This window comes from Saimiri boliviensis, chromosome 17 (genome assembly GCF_048565385.1).
Source record: "Saimiri boliviensis isolate mSaiBol1 chromosome 17, mSaiBol1.pri, whole genome shotgun sequence".
NCBI lineage: Eukaryota > Metazoa > Chordata > Mammalia > Primates > Cebidae > Saimiri > Saimiri boliviensis.
This window is the reverse complement of record NC_133465.1, coordinates 40178876-40199824: the sequence shown is the minus strand read 5'-3', so window position 1 is coordinate 40199824 and position 20949 is coordinate 40178876. Positions and strand designations below refer to the sequence as shown.

General features: G+C 40.3%; 1 protein-coding gene across 1 annotated transcript in view; it reads left to right on the top strand.

Moving 5' to 3' along the window:
- The window catches only part of UTP18 (UTP18 small subunit processome component), a 33754-nt gene that overhangs the window by 8235 nt on the left and 4570 nt on the right, over positions 1-20949 (top strand). The window contains exons 4-11 of the mRNA XM_003931314.4: positions 454-521; positions 2540-2628; positions 4311-4436; positions 5578-5752; positions 8417-8517; positions 8800-8890; positions 10513-10636; positions 14025-14199. Coding sequence (XP_003931363.2) covers positions 454-521; positions 2540-2628; positions 4311-4436; positions 5578-5752; positions 8417-8517; positions 8800-8890; positions 10513-10636; positions 14025-14199 — 949 coding nt within the window. The remainder of the gene's footprint in view (positions 1-453; positions 522-2539; positions 2629-4310; positions 4437-5577; positions 5753-8416; positions 8518-8799; positions 8891-10512; positions 10637-14024; positions 14200-20949) is intronic.

Below are 20949 nucleotides of genomic sequence, written 5' to 3'. Positions count from 1 at the left end.
AGAGTGAAATGCTTCTATTTTATTCAGGTGATGAGGTTTTGTGTATTCTTAGCAATCTGGTCAATTTCTTTCAGACATGTTCTAGTGTGTAGTAGTGTGTAGTCTGTGTACTATGGCATTGGCTTAAAACCACAGAGACTTCTTTACTTAGTCCTGTTATCTGGAGTGTGTTGATAGGAGCAAATAAGACAACCATGTAACTAGAGGAAGATAATTAACAATAAACATGTATCCAGGACTAGTTTAAGTGGGCAGAGGTTCATGAAAGTTTCCAATATAGGTGGGTGGGGACTGTTCTGTGTGAGTAAAGGTAATAACTTCTGTTCCTAAAGATAGTTACTGCTTTGGAAGAGATTATATACAGGGTGATCCAACCTATTTGCTTTAACTGTATCAAGCGTTATGGACATATAGTGGTTGCCATAAATTTATTTTTCATATATTTTTGCGTAGATTCCAGCATGCCATGGGAGGAGTACCTGCCTGGGCAGAGACTAATAAGCGGAAATCATCTTCAGATGGTGAGTGTCGATATCTCTGTTTAAATTAGTACATAAGTCCCTGTTCCTGTTTGTTATTATTTGAACTTTCTTATGAAGTTCATTAAGACCTGGTAGTTCTTGCCTGACACAGTGGCTCATGCTTGTAATTTCAGCAGTTTGGGAGCCCGAGGCTGGTGGATCGCTTGAGCCCAGGAGTTTAAGACCAGACTGGGTGACATGGCGAAATCTCATCTGTCCAAAAAGTACAAAAATTAGTCAGACGTGTTGGTGTGTTCCTGTAGTCCCAGCTACTCAGGAGGCTGATGGGAAGTTCTAGCGTGCCATGAGTTGTGATGGTGCCACTGTACTCTAGCCTGGGTGACAGAGTGAGACCCTGTGTCAAAAAAACCCCCCAAAATCTTTTTTGATTGTAGATTTTAAGTTTAGCTTATACCATAGCTATTTTCTGCTTTTTCAGTCTTTTGAGTTTAGCTTTTATAAATATGGATGGCTTATCTAAAATCTGGTTTGTGTGATTGGAGTTATTCACGTTTTAGACTTGGAATTAACCTCTGAAATCTTGAGAGTCCAGAGTATATTCCTCTTACATCGTGTAAGAGCTCCTTCCTTAGCATCCTTGATGTCTAATGAGCTTCAATTTGATTATGACCATCACCTCTGTCCCCTTTCTCCCTGCCCTGTTAGTCCTCATGGTATGTAAATACAGGGAGTCCATGCAAAGAGCCAGTGTTTTATATAATTCTGTTAGAAAAGACAGTCTGTTATTAAGTAGAAATTGACCATCTTTTTCCTAGCTGTTTGCTTTTAGAGCTTGAAGGAATCTTGTTTTTAGTCAAGTTATCTTGTCAGTATTTGGCTGGTTATATTTCATTGAGTGCTGGACATTGCATATAAAAATAATGTAGATTAATTAGATCTAGGATGGTGGTATATATGTTTAGTTCTAGGTAGATAGCTTGGCAGGGGACACTAGCAATCCCAGAACATCTTATTTTAATGAGGAATTGTAAAGATTCAAAGCTGAGTTTCAGTTTTTGGAAGATTTTCTTATAATTCTGATTTCACCTTTAATCCTAGTGTAGCCTTTTGTGGCCCCAATCTAAAATCCGATTGTTTACCAGACCCTGTCAAGAAGCTTAGAGCTAACTCTTGCCTTCTTAGCTCCATAAGTGTTTTAAGTTTGCTCGGTTTCTTAGCTGTCTCCACTAGAATCATCAGTCATCTCCAGGGGAAAAGCAGCCCTATCAGCTCTTTTTGAAGTTTCGAAACATAGGTTGCTGACATTGGTCTTTCAGTCAGCTAAAAGTTCTAGTTCTTTTTCATGTGAGTTGTTAAGCCAGATCAGTGTCAACGTATTGCCAATTTTGCCATAATTATGAGTTGCTCTTTTAAATGAAATGCTGGCTTTAAACTTTTATTTCACTTCATCTTGTCTTAGTAACCATCTGTGTATGTGTTAGTCTTTCATTCCAGAATTAAACTTTGATTTTAACTATGGATGTTAAGCTTTGTATCATCTTTTTCTTCTCCTTTAAATGTTTCTTTATTCCTTTTTTTTTTTTTTTTTTTTTTTGCGGTTTTGCTTTTACCAATTGTACTTTAAAAAAAAGCAATTGAGCGGCCGGGTGCGGTGGCTCACGCCTGTAATCCCAGCACTTTGAGAGGCCGAGGCGGGTGGATCACGAGGTCAAGAGATCGAGACCATCCTGGTCAACATGGTGAAACCCTGTCTCTACGAAAAATACAAAAAATTAGCTGGGCATGGTGGCGCATGCCTGTAGTCCCAGCTACTCAGAAGGCTGAGGCAGGAGAATCGCCTGAACCCAGGAGGCGGAGGTTGCAGTGAGCTGAGATTGCACCATTGCACTCCAGCCTGGGTAACAAGAGCGAAACTCCGTCTCAAAAAAAAAAAAAGCAATTGAGGTTGGGAGGCTGGAAAGGGAGTTGAGGTTGAAAATATATTCATAGAAGTTTGGGGTAGAGAAGGGCCAGCTCATTGATTCGCAAGCTTAGCCTTTTGGGTTTGTTTGACTTAGATGAAAGTGAAGAGGATGAAGATGATTTGTTGCAAAGAACTGGGAATTTCGTATCCACATCAACATCTCTTCCAAGAGGAATCTTGAAGGTGAGAGTCAGTGAAGTTGGGGGACCCTATCCAACTTGCTTCTGCAGTTTATTCTGCTTCCCAGTTACAGATGTATGGATTCCTATTATCTGTCGGATTTAATATGTTTGCTGTCATTTTACCCTGGTAATGCTTATGTTACTGTTTTGTTTTTTCCTTTTGCAAAAATGTTCAAGAGTTACTTTGTTCCCATTGCTTGAGCCCAGGAGTTTGAAGCTACAGTGAGCGGTGATGGAACCACTGTACTTTTAGCCCGGGTGAAAGTGAGACCCTGTCTCTAAAATAATAAATTAATAAATAAATTTCCCAATAATTCTAGGAATCCTATTTCGTTCATCTTCATTTTCATTGGCATCAGCCTAGTTCGTACTGCTGTTGTCTCTTATCTGGCATATTGCAGTAGCTTTGTGACTGGGCTCTCTACTTTCGCTTTACCTCTTTTTAAATGATTCTTCGTATAGCAGCCCAGAGGGATCTTGAGGGATCTTTTAAAAATAAAGCATCAGGTCATGTCACTTCTCATTGCTTTTTGAAAACTTCTGAATTCCTTATTGTATTCTACACTGCCCTTAATAATTTGGCTTCTGCCTGCATCCGTAGCCTCATCTCAGACCTGTTTTCCATGATTTCCCACTTGAGTCACACAAGTCTTTTTCTGTTTCTTGAATATGTTGGGCCCTTTCTTGCCTGTGACCCTTTGCTCTTGTCCTTTTGTTCTGCTTGTCTTGTCTTCAGGCAGCCCTAATGACTAGCTCATTCTTACCTTTCTGCTCAAATGGCATCTTAGACAAGACTTTCTAACTTATCACCATGTCTAGCTTGTTCATTGTGCTAACCAATTGCCTACCTAGATAGTACTTTAGTTAAATATCTGTCATATTAACAGATCTGTCTGTGACATAGATATCTTTCCTTACTACACAATGGCATAAGTATTTAGATGCGGCAGGGGAACCTATTATGATAAATTACTAGGAGATAGAGTGGTTTTGTCTCCTCCCACCTTATGAGGACAATTCATTTAGCCCTTCACAGGGTGAATTCACTCCCATTAAATATGTAAGTTACCATGAAAATGTAACTTCATTGGTTACAAACAAAACACATACTTTTGCTTTTAACTGAATTTTAAAAATTCAAGGGAAAACCTGTAAAAGCAAAATAAATAAGAAAATAGTCCAGGTGATGCATGAGATTACCATTACTTTAAACCTGGAACCACGTACCCTAAGAGAAGGAAGTAAGCAATCTGTGCCAATCAGAACTGTGGGGACAATTGCATTTGTGCCATGAATGCACGGGTGCCACGTGCCAAAGTAGAAGTTTTAAGTGAAATTTCCCCAGAAGTGAAAGTCTCTTAACACAAATGGATGTATTTTGGGGAAATGACTACATACCAGTGCTCCAGGAATGAGTGATACATTCAGACTTCTAGATGTGGAAAGCACTTTAATGATTTAATCTTTTTATTTGAAAGATGGTAAAAATGGATTCTTGTGTGGTAAAGTGACTTGCTAGTTGGTGCCAGAGCTGTGGTCTTTTTTTTTTCTTTGAGTTGTGGTCCTTTGTTGACCATTCCAGTGCATTTTTTCCTGAATTATAAATGATAATATCTTCATGCTGTAAAGAAAACAATGTTAATTCATTTGAATTGATAAAATCCCAGCTTTCATTTTCTATAGATGAAGAACTGCCAGCATGCTAATGCTGAACGTCCTACTGCTGCTCGGATCTCATCTGTACAGTTCCATCCTGGTGCACAGATTGTGATGGTTGCTGGATTAGATAACGCTGTATCACTATTTCAGGTATGCATCTTTACTTACTTATTTCTAATGTATTATTTTTATTTAAGAACGAGACATTTGCAACCCAAAATGCAAAAACTGGGGAAAAAATATTCATGGCTAAAATGTCATACCCCAAAGTGTAGCTAAGTCTCACAGAAGTGAGACTTCGTTTGCTTGGAAATACTAAATGGAACATCCAGTCAGCATACTGCCCTTGCTTCTTGCTCCAAAGTTTATTGTCACTGTTGTCAATCACAGCTGGTCACCCCTTGTCTGTTCATAGTTTTGGTAGCTCACCATCTCTTGCCCACCCACATTTTTATTGAATGCACCGGTATGACTTCAATGTTCAAGGAGCCATAATGGGGATTTGGAGTAAAGTGTTTTTCTTCCACTGAATATAAAACTTAGTAAAATATTGGTTTAAAATAATTGAGAAGTGATAAATATATTAATCATGTTAGTGGATATAGTATCTCTACAAAAACGTGTTTTTTAAATTTTCTGGTGAGTTATTTGAGCAAAGCGATAATATGAACTCATGAAGTTCATATTTGAGCAAAGCGATAATATGAACTCACGAACTCTTAACACTGATGTACTCTGATAGTTTCTTGGGTTGCAACAATAAACAACAGACCAGGCCCTTCACTTCAGGATGTTGCTCTCTGATGGGGGTGCAGGTGGTGAACACATGATTACAAATGTAACCATTCAGTCCTGCAGATGCTTCACAGTATCTCCTTTTGGATAGGTTATCCCGGTTTTCTTTTAGAGAATAACACTTGGTCCAGTTCATGTGATTTGGATGGGGTTGACTCCATCTCCTTATATGTGGGTGGACAAACTCAAGAAATTAGTAAGGCAAGGTATGGGGAAGGAGCATGGAGCCTCCATGCATTCTTAGGGCACGCCACCTCTCCCGCACCTCCACGTGTTCAGCAACCCAGAAGCTCTCCGAACCCCTTGTATTAAGATTTTTATGAAGGCCTATTGACATAGGCATGATTGATTAAATCATTTGGCCATTCCTACTTAACTCAACCCTCAGCCCCTTGGGTATGTATTTTTAAACGAACACTTGTAGTGAAATGCATATACTACCAGGCTACAGGGTCCATGGAAATAATCAAAACAACCATTTTGTACTTTCTTACAGGTTGATGGAAAAACAAATCCTAAAATCCAGAGCATCTATTTGGAAAGGTTTCCAATCTTTAAGGCTTGTTTTAGTGCTAATGGGGAAGAAGTTTTAGCCACGAGTACCCACAGCAAGGTTCTTTATGTCTATGACATGCTAGCTGGAAAATTAATTCCTGTGCATCAAGTGAGAGGTAAGATTTGTGTTGAACACACAACCAATCGTTTCCTCTAAGGTGAGTTTATGTAACAGTGTTTACAACTACTTTTTTCACTCCATAGGATTCTTAAAAGTAACAGTTTCTTTAGGTATAGTATTTGGAAAATGTCATTGTTCTTTTGAGATAACACATTTGAATGAAACTAGTGAACTTTTTTATTGAACGCTTATGGAATGATCATAGTTCGGAAATACATATTCCTCCTAAACCAGACAAGCAATTGCAAATATTTGGCTATAAAGTTAGCAGTTGATGCAGCAGACGAAGCATGAGCCATGGAGCTAGAAGACCTGGGTTCCATTTCTCTGGACAAACTTTTTTACCTCTCTGTTCTTCAGCAAACTTGGATATCCTCTAGTTTTAGTGTTATTTATAATAAAATTTTAATTTATATTTAAAGGGAATAAAACACTGCTTTTGGAGGTACTTCTGTATTTTAAAGAATGAACTACTTAAAAAATGATGCTTTTTTAACAGGTGAAAATTTATCTGCCCTCTACCATACCCATTCTTCTCCTGTAATTTCCCTATTCTTTTACCCCAAAATACACCGACACGTTCATGCATCCTTTGGGAACCAAAGCCGTTCTAATGAGGTTGTCTGGCTAATCTCAGGAGGTAGTGTTGGTGTATGGCATGGGTCACTGGTGCTCTCCCTATTAAACTGCACATGCATGTAGCTGGAAAGTACAAGAGTAGCTCTGTACAATCATTTTTCTACTAGTGGTTCAAAGTGGATGGGGCCGACTTCAGAAACATTTATGATGTTTTGTCTTCAGCATTTTCAATCTTTGCTTTCTTGTGTTCCTGACACTTTGAATGATACTTTCCGAATAGATCCTTGGTTTATCTAATTATACTCTAAGGTAGAGATTCTCAGAGTTAATATGCATGTGAATCACCTGGAGATCTCATTAAGCTGCAGATTCTGATTCCATAGGTCTTGGGTTGATTCTGCATTTCTAATTCTCTGAGGTGATGGTGATGCTATGGTCCACGGACCTCACTTAGTTAAAAAGCCTGAAAACATCTTCTCATATTGAAATAGAAAACAATATGTAGTAGTTACTATTTTTACATATCATTTCACTAATAAAAAATAATGGACTCCAGCTTCTCCTTGTCTTGCACCCTCTTGGGAGAAAGTACACCATGTGTTGACCAACATGCAGTCAGTGATCTTTACCTGCTAGGTGTACAGGAGTGTGTGTCCAGTCACCACCTGCTTTTGAGACATGGCACTGATCTTTCCTTCCCAGTATTTCTCGCTTTCTCTTTCAACTTTCACGTTTCCCCTGCCTGATACTGTGCTATTAGGATTAGGTCTATAGGGGTTCCAGCTGTGGCTTCACATGGTGCTAAAAGAAGCCTCCCGTCCTTGCCTCATCATGTAATGATACCTTCCTTATGTTTGGAACTACTTCAGTATGCTTTAGACATTACATATGGTTTACTCAGAAATTGGAGTTCAAATTATTGTTAATAGGGATAGTGAAGTGCCTTTCATCGTAAGGAGACTGGTCATCAGCAGAGGTAACCCCAGTTTTGGAAGTATAATGTATATCTGAAATGATACTGGGGAATGTGAGTCCAAGCAAGAGAACTAGAATATAGTCTTTGGGAGGCAGGACTAGAGTGGGGCCCAATTTGAAGTAGTGGGAAAATCAGCGTTTTCCTGTAGTAGTAGAACAAGGGCCCTTAACCAGATTTTTGTAAATCCTTTATCTCTAATTGATATTTTAGCTTAGCAACTTTACATTGAAAAAATAAAGACATAGATTTTTGGCTAGGCAATATATTCACATAGTGTAAAAATCTAATATGTACAGTCAAATAGATAGTGAAAACTCTTCTTCTGTATCTCCCTGGCCACCTCCTTTCTTCCTTGGAGGTAGCCAGTTATATGCATTCTTACGCATCCTATTAGGTAACTTTTTAATGAGTAACTTGGCTCTGTAAGCATTTCAATATTAGGAGGAGTCTCTTGTATAGTCAATATTAACTTTTCAGGCACGGAAAAAGAGACATGTCCTTTTGTAAATAAGTCAACTGGTTTGTATACCTAGCTTTTCTATGATTTGGTTACATGAGTCACATCCAGAGATGCTAGTCAGCCCTTAAGTAAACTGACATTTTGTGAAAGTTTTGTTTTTTAGACTTAGAAAGATGAGACTCCTGTCCATCATGGGATACTTAGTAGGTGGCCAGCAACTAGTTTATGTATGTTTTTATGTTTTTGGCTGTCTCTAATGGCAGTGTATTTCCCTTCTGGTAATGAACTTTGTTACAGAAGTATAATTTATCCATTTAGTTAATTAGAGGTATTACTGTGTATATTTGGAAAATTAGTTGATACGTTTACAGTTTAGAGACCCGAGTCTCTGGCCTACAAGTAAAATGGTGAATGCTGACCAGGACAAAGAAGAGAAGTTTGCTAAGTGCTTTGTAGCGACTTTATGTTTGGGTCGTTTGGGTCAGTGATGCCTGGGTTTAGACTTATTCAGGGTCTGAGCCAGGATTTTCTTTAATTTGAGCCACTTACATATTTCAAAAGGTAAGAAACTCGTTTGTCAATAGATAATAGTTTTATTGAAAACTATATTAAACTTTATTTAATTACGTCCTCTCCTTTCTTAGGTTTGAAAGAGAAGATAGTGAGGAGCTTTGAAGTCTCCCCAGATGGGTCCTTCTTGCTCATAAATGGCATTGCTGGGTATCTGCATTTGCTGTCAATGAAGGTAAAGCATTATGATTGCTACGTGTTCTTCTCCCACAAGACATTAGTGCAGGGATACTCTTGAACCTTAACTCAGTGTGTCCTTAAATCTGTACCTCCAAGTAGAGGAGCTTAGGTGGGACTTGGAGAGAAGTTGTAGGCAGTTGGGAGGGACCTTTTGATTACAGGGAAAAACAAAGTTGAGTAGGTGCTAGAAAACAGAGAACTAGGTTGTTTTTACTCTGCATGTGTGATTCTTCTGTACACTTTCTAACAGTTTGATAAGTATTTTTTATGGTTTTAGACCAAAGAACTGATTGGAAGCATGAAAATTAATGGAAGGGTTGCAGCATCCACCTTCTCTTCAGATAGTAACAAAGTATATACCTCTTCGGGTAAGTCAATGACATGAAAGAAGCTAAGGATTTTTTTACATTTTAAATTTTGAGCCCAGCACAGTGGCTCACGCCTCTAATCCCAGCACTTCGGGAGGCCGAGGTGGGCAGATCACTTGAGGTCATGGGTTCGAGACCAACCTGGCCAACATGGTAAAACCCTACTAAAAATACAAAAAGTAGCCAGGCATGGTGGCATACACCTGTAATCCCAGCTAGTTGAGAGGCTGAGGTGGGAGAATAGCTCGAACCCAGAAGGCAGAGGTTGCAGTGAGCTGTGCTTATGCCGCTGCTGTCCAGCCTGGGGGACAGAATGAGACTCTGTCTCTAAATAAATAAATGAATAAATTTTAGTCATTTATCCTGGGCCACAGAGCGAGAGTCTGTCTCAAAAAAATAAAAAATAGGCCAGATGCGGTGGCTCATGCCTGTAATCCCAGCATTTGGGAGACTGAGGCAAGTGGATCATTTGAGGTCAGGAGTTTAAGACCAGCCTGGCCAACATGGTGAGACCCTGACTCTACTAAAAATAGAAAAATTAGCCAGGCGTAGTGGCGCGTGCCTATAATCCTAGCTAGTTGGGAGGCTGAGGCAGGAGAATTGCTTGAACCTGGGAGACAGAGGCTCATTGATATTGTATTCCTAAGAGGAAGGATATTGAGATATTGGGAAAAGGAAGAGGTAAAAAATAGTGAGGATCCACTTTTGAGAGGGTTGTAGGGTCATTACACTAAACGATTTATGCTTATTTATAAGCTTGTGTTTAGCATTTTTTATTATTTACATAATTTGGTAATAGATAAATTGTGTGTGTTTTCTTAATTATAAATTCGTGTGGTCTGGATTAGTTCATTTTTCACTTCCTCTTCCATCATCATTAAAAGTTTGGTATCTAAATCACTAACCTTGCCTATTAGGTACTCTAATGACTGTCGGTAGATGTTGGAAGAGCTATGCTACTGGGTGGTGTTTTGTTCTGCTTCAGATTTTACTCCATAATTTATCTGAGTGAAACATAGACGCTTTTTCTAAAAGTTCAACTCAAACCAACAAATTGTGATTTTTTTCTTGTAAACCTAAAGGTATTGTCTATTAATGACTAATTGATGCAGTTTTCTTATATATACGTAAATGTATACAAGAACTATTTTTAGGCCGGGCATGGTGGCTCACACCTGTAATCCCAGCACTTTGGGAGGCTGAGGCGGGTGGATCACCTGGGGTTAGGAGTTTGAGACCAGCCTGGCCAGCATGGTGAAACCCCATGTCTACTAAAAATACAAAAATTAACTGGGCGTGGTGGCACATGCCTGTTAACCAAGCTACTTGGGAGGCTGAGGCAGGAAAATGGCTTGAAGCCAGGAGAAGGAGGTTGCAGTCAGCCAAGGTGGTGCCATTGCACTCCAGTCTGGGTGCCAAGAGCAAAACTTCATCTCAAAAAAAAAAAAAAAAAAGAAAAAAGAAAAATATTCTTAGTCCAGCCAGTTTTCCAGAACTAGGAGGGTTATAATAGGTCTATTTGTAGTCTCTTGTGCTATTAAGAGGAACTGAGAGTGGTCAGTTTACTTGCCTTTCAAGTTTAAAGCAAAATTAACAAACTCTTTTTTGGCCCTTTTATTCAGGGGATGGAGAAGTTTATGTTTGGGATGTGAACTCAAGGAAGTGCCTTAACAGATTTGTTGATGAAGGCAGTTTATATGGATTAAGCATTGCCACATCTAGGAATGGACAGTATGTTGCTTGTGGGTAAGTAAAGAGACGTTACTGTAACCTTAATTACATTGTGCTGATGAGAATATGATAAGGAATTGAGTATACTAGATGGTGCATGAGTAGTTCTTTTTATAAACTATTCAGTAATAATGAAATTGGTGAACCCAGCTGTGCGGTGTTTAATAATAACACAGTAGTTCCCCCCTTATCTGGAGTTTCACTGTTTGTGTTTTTAGTTAACCTATATTAATCACAATCTGAAAATATTACATAAGATATTTTGAGAGCAAGAGACCACATTCACATAACTTTTATTACACTATAATGTTATAATTGTTCTATTTTATTATTATTGTTTTAGTCTCTTACTATGCCTAATTTATAAATTAAACTTTTTTGTAGACGTTTGTATAGGAGAAAACATAGCACACACAGGGTTTAGTAATCCACAGTTTGAGGCGTCCACCGGGGGTCTGGGAACATACCCCTATGGGTAAGGAGGGCCTACTGTAATCGCAGTTGAACACTTGTAGCAAAGAAAATGCTGGCCCTACCTTATATCATTGTATTTTTTTCCTATATTTGAAATACCTGTTTGATCACAGCAAGTTTTCCTATAATTATTTTCAGTTTCTTGTCATTAATGAGGAGAGAGAATAAGTAAATTTAGTTGGGTTTAAATCTTAAAGATACCTAAAGCATTTTTTCTTCATCCAACTGGGGGTATAAATAAAAAACATGTTCCTTGGAAATACCATTTATTAGTATTGTAGAAACTTTAAAATATTATCTAGAACACATTTTGTGCTATTACTGAAAAAGCTGGTTATTACACTGGGGAAAGATGGCTCTGTTCCACTTGATTCTGAAGATTCAGGGTAGGAGGATGAGGCATTGGATACTTGGCAGTAATTCTTTTTTTTTTTTTCTTTTTTTTTTTTGAGATGGAGTTTCGCTCTTGTTACCCAGGCTGGAGTGCAATGGTGTGATCTTGGCTCACCGCAACCTCCGCCTCCTGGGTTCAGGCAATTCTCCTGCCTCAGCCTCCTGAGTAGCTGGGATTACAGGCACGCGCCACCATGCCCAGCTAATTTTTTGTATTTTTAGTAGAGACGGGGGTTTCACCATGTTGACCAGGATGGTCTCGATCTCCTGACCTCGTGATCCACCCGCCTCGGCCTCCCAAAGTGCTGGGATTACAGGCTTGAGCCACAGCGCCCGGCCACTTGGCAGTAATTCTAAGCTACCTTACTAAGTCACTAATTAGCACCCATAATTCTGTAACTTTAAGGAATATGCTTTTATGATTTTCTTAGATCAAACCTAATTGAGCCATGAAATGATTTCAGTCAAATCCTCCCTGGGGTTGGAAGTCAAGGGGTCTTGCTGTCCAGAAACTTAGTATACTCTCTACTCTTTGATCACTCCCTCCTTCAAGGTTAAAACTGGAGAAACTGCTTGTGTATATATATCCCTACCACCATTTACAAATTTGGTTTGGGAGGGAAGGCAAGTAGAACTAGGCTGTGGAGCTTGGAGACCAGGCCCTCTGCCTTGAGCAGTAGGACAGTGACAGATCCCTTGGAGGAGGAGTGCCCTGATGAAGGCCCCTTCTTTTCCCTTCCAGTCACCATACCTGTGTCAAGCCTGTAGCGAGGACATCTCAGCACAAGCCAAGCCTTTGCCAGAGTAGTGTGCGCTATGGCAGCAATTCATGAGTAGCAGATCTGGGAATAAAGCACCTTTAAAACGAAGACTGGTGTTTAAACTGATCATAAGTAATGTTAAGCAGAACTGTATTTGTCTCTTTGTGGGGCAAGAAAACTGCACAAAAATGACCTTCCCTCAAAGTCGTGAAGCCAGTGAAGTTAGCCTTTTTCTGGTCCTTGCCCTCTCTTTTTTGTGTCTCTTTTTATCAGTCCCCTTTCAAGGGCCTATATGGGAAAGAATCTAATACTAGTAGCTTAAACTCTTTAATTTTTTTTTTTTTTTTTTTTTTTGAGACGGAGTTTCGCTCTTGTTACCCAGGCTGGAGTGCAATGGCGCGATCTCGGCTCACCGCAACCTCCGCCTCCTGGGCTCAGGCAATTCTCCTGCCTCAGCCTCCTAAGTAGCTGGGATTACAGGCACGTGCCACCATGCCCAGCTAATTTTTTGTATTTTTAGTAGAGACGGGGTTTCACCATGTTGACCAGGATGGTCTCGATCTTTCGACCTCGTGATCCACCCGCCTCGGCCTCCCAAAGTGCTGGGATTACAGGCTTGAGCCACCGCGCCCGGCCAAACTCATTTAATTTTAATTGCCCTTCAGTGTAATTGAATTCTGATGTGCTCGGCCAAACACCATTTAAGCCTTTAGAATCTTTTAAGTTATTCTTAAAGAATCTCGGCCAGGCGCGGTGGCTCACGCCTGTAATCCCAGCACTTTGGGAGGCCGAGGCGGGTGGATCACGAGGTCAAGAGATCGAGACCATCCTGGTCAACATGGTGAAACCCCATCTTTAGTAAAAATAAAAAAATTAGCTGGGCATGGTGGCGCATGCCTGTAGTCCCAGCTACTAGGGAGGCTGAGGCAGGAGAATTGCTTGAACCCCGGAGGCGGAGGTTGCGGTGAGCCGAGATCGCGCCATTGCACTCCAGCCTGGGTAACAAGAGCGAAACCCCATCTCAAAAAAAAAAAAAAAAAAAAGAATCTCAAGCAAATCTTTAAGCTTTTAGAAGAGGAAGAAAGAGACAGGGAGATGAGCCTTGAGGTCACTGTAGCAATAGGCCTGCATCAGGTAATGAGTCACCAGGACAGTGGGAATGGGAACAGGGGAATAGGCACAGGATGATTGTAATGTATTTGGTAAGTCTTGGAAGATGGAGAGTGGGAGAGAAGCATTCACATTTTCAGGGTCCAGGCCTGTGTGCAACCAGAGGAGTGGAATTGTCATTGAAGGGAGCGGGGAGGAGGAGGGGTGATGGTGTTAGAAGAGATCATAGGCATGTGGCTCCCCCCAACAGACCGTTGGGAATGCAGTGCATATTAGGACTAAAGGCACTGATTTGGATGTCGTGGGTGATTAGGTGCTCTGGGGGAGTAAATGAGATGAATGAGACACTAGAAGTAGGTTGGAAATAGAATCCTAGGGACAAGAATCAGTGGAGAAATAGGTGACTGTGAAGGAAACAGGATGCAAGAAGAGTCAGTAAAGTTCAGCCTTCAAGAAGTCAACAAAAGGGGGAGAATTTGAATTCCATTTTCAGCCTGCTTGGTTGGAGGTTCTATAGGACATTTGTGGCTATTGTGGCTGTGGCTGGTCTCTTTGTGATGTATGATTCCTGCAAATACCAGTTTGTAAGGTTAAATCTGTCACTTAGGTTTTGAAAGCCCTTTTACTTGTTTTTAAATCTGTTTTAATCCCTTTTCTCTTTGTAGTTCTAATTGTGGAGTTGTAAATATATACAATCAAGATTCTTGTCTCCAAGAAACAAACCCAAAGCCAATAAAAGCTATAATGAACTTGGTTACAGGTGTTACTTCTCTAACCTTCAATCCAACTACAGAAATCTTGGCAATTGCTTCAGAAAAAATGAAAGAAGCCGTCAGATTGGTAAATATTTCATTACCTCTTTTTCATTGTTAATTTTTAAATTTAAGTTGAAATCATGGAAGAGTAACAGGAAAGGAGAGTGTTGAATTGTTTTTAAAATACTGACTTCTTTTGATGTAGAAATTATGAGTATTGTAGCTTTTGGAGGTGGTTGTGGGAAGGATGCGCAATAGCCACACTTTTGTGTTATGTCAGTTCTTTTAGGAAAGGTCTGCTGTCCATTCTCACCATTCCTAAAGTGGTGGTCCTCATTTTCAGAGGTTTCTTTCAGTGTTAATGTTAAGGACTGTTTTTAAGGCAGACACTTCATTCCTTCACAATTTTCTTTCCTCATCTACCTTTTAAAGGCCTCTTGTCTTCACAGAACAGAGGCAATTCTGAGGTTTTGAAAGTAAGTTGAAGTTGAAAATTAAATTGTATAAAAGTACTGTAATTTAAATAGCTAGGTAGCGCTCGTGAATATACCCTTTGTGTCAGGAATCCTCAGGACCACTTCCAGGTTTGGTGGCTAACTAGAAAGACTTATAGGACTCTGCATATGTTCATTGAACTCTTGGCTAAAGTTTATTGCAGTGAAAAGGATACAATGCAAAATCAGCAAAGGGAAAAGGTACATGGGGTAAAGTCCATAGGAAAGAGTCCTCTCCTAGTGGAGCCACACAGGACAGGTTTGATTCCTCCAGTAAAAGAGTTCTGATAACGTATTAAGTGTTTTCTTCCTGGGAAGCTCATTAGAGACTCACTGTTGAAGGTTTTTATTGGGGGTTCATATAGGTACCCTTTGCCTAGCACGTACCAAAATTCTAGATTCCCAGAAGAAAAGCCAGGTGTTTAGCATAAACTGCGTTGTTTAGGCACAGTGAGCTACCCAGATCATTTAGGGAACGTTTCATGCTCGTATAAGGAACTGCAGGCTAGTCAAGTTCTGCGTCACCGTGTGATGGCCACCCTTGTAAGCAGACCTTTCTAAGGATACTGGCTTCAGGCCTATGTAAACTCTTTTCTGCCTAGCCTCAGAGCTCAGCTTAAATACCACCCCATCTCTGAAGTTTCCTACCCTTCAAGCAGAACCAGTTTCCTCATTCATTTAACAGTTTTTTGCTCAAGGTACCAGGTATATAGAAGAAATAGAACTTTGAATAGCAGTATTATGTTTGCTGCTGCTATGTGTATACTACCAGATTGTACACACTTAAAGTGTGTTATTTTTATTGGGCTCATTTGGTAAAAAGCCTTGCATCTGCCATCAGCTTTGTATTAGAATGTATAGTTTACAAAGATTTACAAAGAGTTCTATAAAAAATTTGAGCCAAGTAACAGTTCTTCAAAGGATTAACTTGACCAAAATAAATAAAGGGCAGAATTGTGATTTAGATTCCACATTTTTTTTCTAGCAGTTCATTGGTTTTCTGACTGAATTCTGCAGGGCCCTAGATTCTGCACAGGTCTTTATATGTCATGTAGATCAAGGAGGAGGCTAAGCTCCTACTTGTATCACATAGGGCAGTGTCATTGTTGTCTGTGGTATATACTGGGATTCTGCATATGATTTCCCAGGCCTGTAATCCCAGCACTTTAGGAAGCTGAGGTGGATGTATCACTTGAGGTCAGGAGTTCAAGACCAGTCTGGCCAACATGGTGAAACCTCATCTGTACTAAAAATACAAAAATGAGCTGGGCGTGGCAGTGGGTGCCTGTAATCCAAGCTTCTGTGGAGGCTGAGGCGCAGGAGATTCACTGGAGCCCGGGAGGTGGAGGTTGTAGTGAGCCAAGATTGTGTCTCTGCACTCCAGCCTGGGTAACAGAAGACTCTGTCTCAAAAGCAACAACAAAAAGAAATTTTGTTTTTGTTGTTGTACTTTAAATTCTGAGATACATGTGCAGGTTTGTTATAGAGGTATACACGTGCCATGGTGGTTTGCCACATAAAAAATGTTTTGCCGGAAAAAGAGTGTGAAAAATACAGCATAGGATTTTATTGCCTCTCTGTTGAATGAATCATTTGATAAATGAGAAGGTTCTAATTCAAGTCAGCTTTAAAATCCCTGCTCCTCTAATGGGAGTGGTGTACTAGTAATATTAACCTGTTAACACTTTAATGGTAGTAAATTGTTTCAGAAAACCATGGGATCTGTCACCTCTTGACATAATATATTCTGCAAGACACATAATAGTTCTGCATAGTTTGCTTCAGTGATCATGACAGCATTTATATATTTTTTTATTGTGACAAAATCACACAAGGAATTCATTAGTAACAGCCAAATTACAGTTTTTAAATGGTAGTCAACCATAATATCTAATGGAAAGAAGCCAGGCATAGCAGCTCCATAATACCTTGGTAGAACTTAGTATCATTAAATGCAGTCACTTATAATGATCCAGGTAGATTTGTCACCCCAGTACAAGGCACTGTGATTTAAATCTAAGCTGTTGGACTAGTAGGAGACTCAGAAGTCAAATTCCCATTACATCTACAATTTTGGATGTAGTAGAACGTCACGGAACTTCCTACCCATTACATCAAGGATAAGTGAGTGTTTACTTCTTGAATTTTGATATCTGGACACTTAATTGTCATGACAGAAATGGTATTAGAAGGCTGGCCACTGTGGCTCATGCCTGTAATCCCAGCACTGTGGGAGCCTGAGGCGGTGGGATCACCTAGTGCTAATAAGGGGGCTATAAATAGATGTCAGAACACAGCATAGTTTTAACAAGGTGGGATCATTGGCCTGAGGGAGGATTCACAATGCAGTGAGAGAGTACACTGGGGAATTTAGCAGGTAGATACTACTGATCTCTTAGGAGGACATTGTAAACAACCCCCCTCCTTTCCCTGATATTCCCAGTCTGTAGCAGAGATAAAGTTTAAAAATAGATCAGGTGTGGTGGCTCACACCTTAATCCCAGCACTTTGAGAGGCCAAGGAAAGAGGATCACTTGAGGCCAGGAGTTTGAGACCAGCCTGGGCAATATAGTGAGACCCTGCCTCTATGAATTTTAAGTTTAAAAATAAGTTTTCTATAAGTTGGCATTTATCTTTCACCAGAAGGACACACTGTCCCATTGTGTGACTGCATGGCCCTGTGTATGGTTTTATAGGTTATTTGTTGCATTGGGGGCACCATGGTCTAGAGGGGTCACATTTACATCAGAGACTGTGTATTTACCACAAGTTTTCTGGTGCTGTGTTCTGTCTATTTAGCTACAAAAATAAGTAGCCACCTTTTAGTAAAAAAACCAGTTACACAGGCTGGGCATGTTGGCTCACTCCTGTAATCCTAGCACTTTGGGAGGCCGAGGCGGGCGGATCACCTGAAGTTGGGAGTTTGAGACTAGTCTGACCAACATGGAGAAACCCCATCTTTACTAAAAATACAAAATTAGCTGGGCGTGGTGGTGCACGCCTGTAATCCCAGCTACTCGGGAGGCTGAGGCAGAAGAATCACTTGAACCTGGGAAGTGGAGGTTGCAGTGAGCTGAGATTGTGCCATTGCCTGGGCAACAAGAGCAAAACTACGTCAAAAAAAAAAAAAAATCTAGTTACACTCTTATTTTTAAATATACAATGGTATGTCTTATTTATTATTCTTTTTTTGCTCTTATTTATGATTAGCAATTGATTTCATTATACATGAATCCAAATTAGGAGACCATTTTCCCCCAACTTTGGTTGGAAATAAAAAGCTGGTGTATTAGTTCTCACACTGCTATAAAGAATGCCACCTGAGACTGGGTAATTTACAAAGCAAAGAGGTTTAATTAACTCACCATTCCCCATGCCTTGGAACGGGTCAGGAAGCTTATAATTGTGGTAGAAGGGGAAGCAGGTACCTTCTTCACAAGGTGGCAGGAGAGAGAAAGTGGTGCAAAGGAGGAACTTCCAAACACTTACAGAACCATCAGAGCTCATGAGAACTCACTATCATGAGAACACCGTGGGGGAAACTGCCCCCATAATCCAATCACTTCCCTCCCTCTATACCTGGCGATTACAATTAGAGATGAGATTTGGGTGGGGACACAGAACCAAACCATATCAGCTGGTTTAACATAATTATCTTTCAAGAAGTCATTCAGGGGCCGGGTGGTGGCTTACACCTGTAATCCTGGCACTTCAGGAGGCCAAAGCAGGGGATCATTTGAGGCCAGGAGTTCGAGACCAGCCTGGCCAACATGGTGAAACCCTATTTCTACTAAAAATACAAAAATTAGCTGGGTGTGGTGGTGCACACCTATAATCCCGCTACTCAGAAGGCTGAGACAGAAGAATTGCTGGAACCCCGGAGGCGGCGGTTGCAGTAAGCTGAGATTGCACCATTGCACTCCAGCCTGGGCAACAGAGAGACTCCATCTCAAAAAAATATATAATAATTCAGATAGGTTGATTCTGGTGTATTTTGATTAGGAAGAGTCAGAAAACCAGCTCTCCAAACTTCAGAGTCATTCCAGGAACGTTGGTGAATGAATGTCTGAGGCATGGTTTCATAGTATCAGGTGAATAGGGTGGGAACAAAAGGCAGAGGTAGAACAGCTTTCTCCTTAGCCCTTGCAGCAAATGTTTTTCTGCTGATCATCTGCTCTCCTGATGCTTTGGATCAGTTGTTCATAGTTGGCGCATGCCTGGAGGATACAAACTTAGAGTAATCCAAGAAAAATACAGTTAAGCCAAGGTACTTATCACACATTTATATAATATCTGCCTTCCCAAATTAACTGTAAATAAATTTTGCAATATCCAGGTTGTGGCTTCTTGCTGTAAAACAGGAATCTGCTTCACTGCATGCTTGAAGAGATACCTATACTCAAAGTAATTTCTCGAAGAACTTGTATACAGAGTGGTATTTAAGAACTTCAGACAGGAAGAACAAATTGGGGTACTGCCAGCTTCTTAGCTTTAATGGTTCAAGACCACTTCTCGCCAGGCGCGGTGGCTCAAGCCTGTAATCCCAGCACTTTGGGAGGCCGAGTGGGGTGGATCACGAGGTCAAGAGATCGAGACCATCCCGGTCAACATAGTGAAACCCCGTCTCTACTAAAAATACAAAAAATTAGCTGGGCATGGTGGCACGTGCCTGTAATCCCAGCTACTCAGGAGGCTGAGACAGGAGAATTGCCTGAACCCAGGAGGCGGAGGTTGCGGTGAACCGAGATTGTGCCATTGCACTCCAGCCTGGGTAACAAGAGCGAAACTCTGCCTCAAAAAAAAAAAAAACAACAAAAAAAAAACACTTCTCATTAGCACCATTGCCTTCACATTGATGCCATGCTGTGCAGGCAGAACCTTCCTTCTGGCAAAGTTGAGAATAATTGAATGTGGCTTGGAGAGTCACTGTAAACAGTATTTTCTTGACAAAATGGTCAGTAAGTATGTATCAGAGGGAATTAGGCCTAATATATGACTGACTTAAACCAGTTTAATAGTTGTATGTATCAGTGGGTTTTACCTAGCACTTGTCTGTGAAAATCACTTCAATTGATTGTATAAAGTCTGGCCTAAATAAAAGTGTGGAGGATGAGAAACTGCCCAGGTGAGTAGCTGAGTGATGTATGTATTAGAACATGAAGATGCGTATCTCTTGGGAGAGCTAGAGAACTTCTGGAAGTGAGTGTTGTTAATAATTGTGACCTAAAGCCAACTGCTTCCTCACCTGGGTTTTATTCAACCACGAATTGGGTGAGGACCGGTCTCAACTCTCTTTAATTTAGGAAGTAGACTCTGGAGAAAGACTCTGTGTGTTCCTCCTCATGCTTAGGCCTGGCTTTGAGGTGAGCTTTTGGCTCTCTCTAAATCGGAACAGTTTCACTTGGAGTTAGATTTTCATGATTCAGCCCTCTTTGAGGATAAATTGTAAAAGGCAAAGAGCATATACAATAGTTGAAAATTGAAAGTATAAAATAGCAATTTTATGGTATTAGAATATATGTGGTATGACTTTGCCTAGGCTTCAGTTACGTAAAATCAGACTCTATATAATGTTTAATTTTTTTCATCATGTAACCAGGTGAATCTTCATAATGTCTAAAAATCTCTTTTCCCTTTTATCAGATTTTAGCATTCTTTACTGTGGTCATCAAGCTAGACTGGGCACTTTTCGCTTTAGTGTATTCATTAATTTATTCAGCAGACATTTGAATCTCTGAGGCATCATGCTAGATGCTGTATTGTTGTTTTATCTCTTTCCTCCTTTCCTGCTCAGTTAATAACACATTAAAGATCAAATTTTACAATGTGTACACATGGACACAGTAGAATAATAGACATTGGAGACTTGGAAAGGTGGGAGTGCGGGAGCTGGGGTAAGGGGTGAGAAATTATCTGATGGGTACAGTCCAACTTTCTTAAGCTCATCACCTGTTGTTAGTGTATTTTATGTGTGGCCCAAGACAATTCTTCTTCCATTGTGGCCCAGGGAAGCCAAAAGATTGGACACTCTATCCACCACTGGAGTGATAGTGACACTAGGAGCCCAGACTTCACCACTGTGCAAGAGAGCCATGTAGCAAAACTGCAGTTGTATCTCTTAACTCTAAAAATAAAGTGAAAAAAAAAGATCAAAACTTAATTTTGGAATAGTTTGCTGGACTAATAGACTACTTTCTTGTGTACTACAATCAGAATGGGCTTTTTGTTTCAGCAGATAGAATGAAGATGACGATTTAAGAAACATGAGTTACAGGCCGGGCGCGGTGGCTCAAGCCTGTAATCCCAGCAATTTGGGAGGCCGAGGCGGGCGGATCACAAGG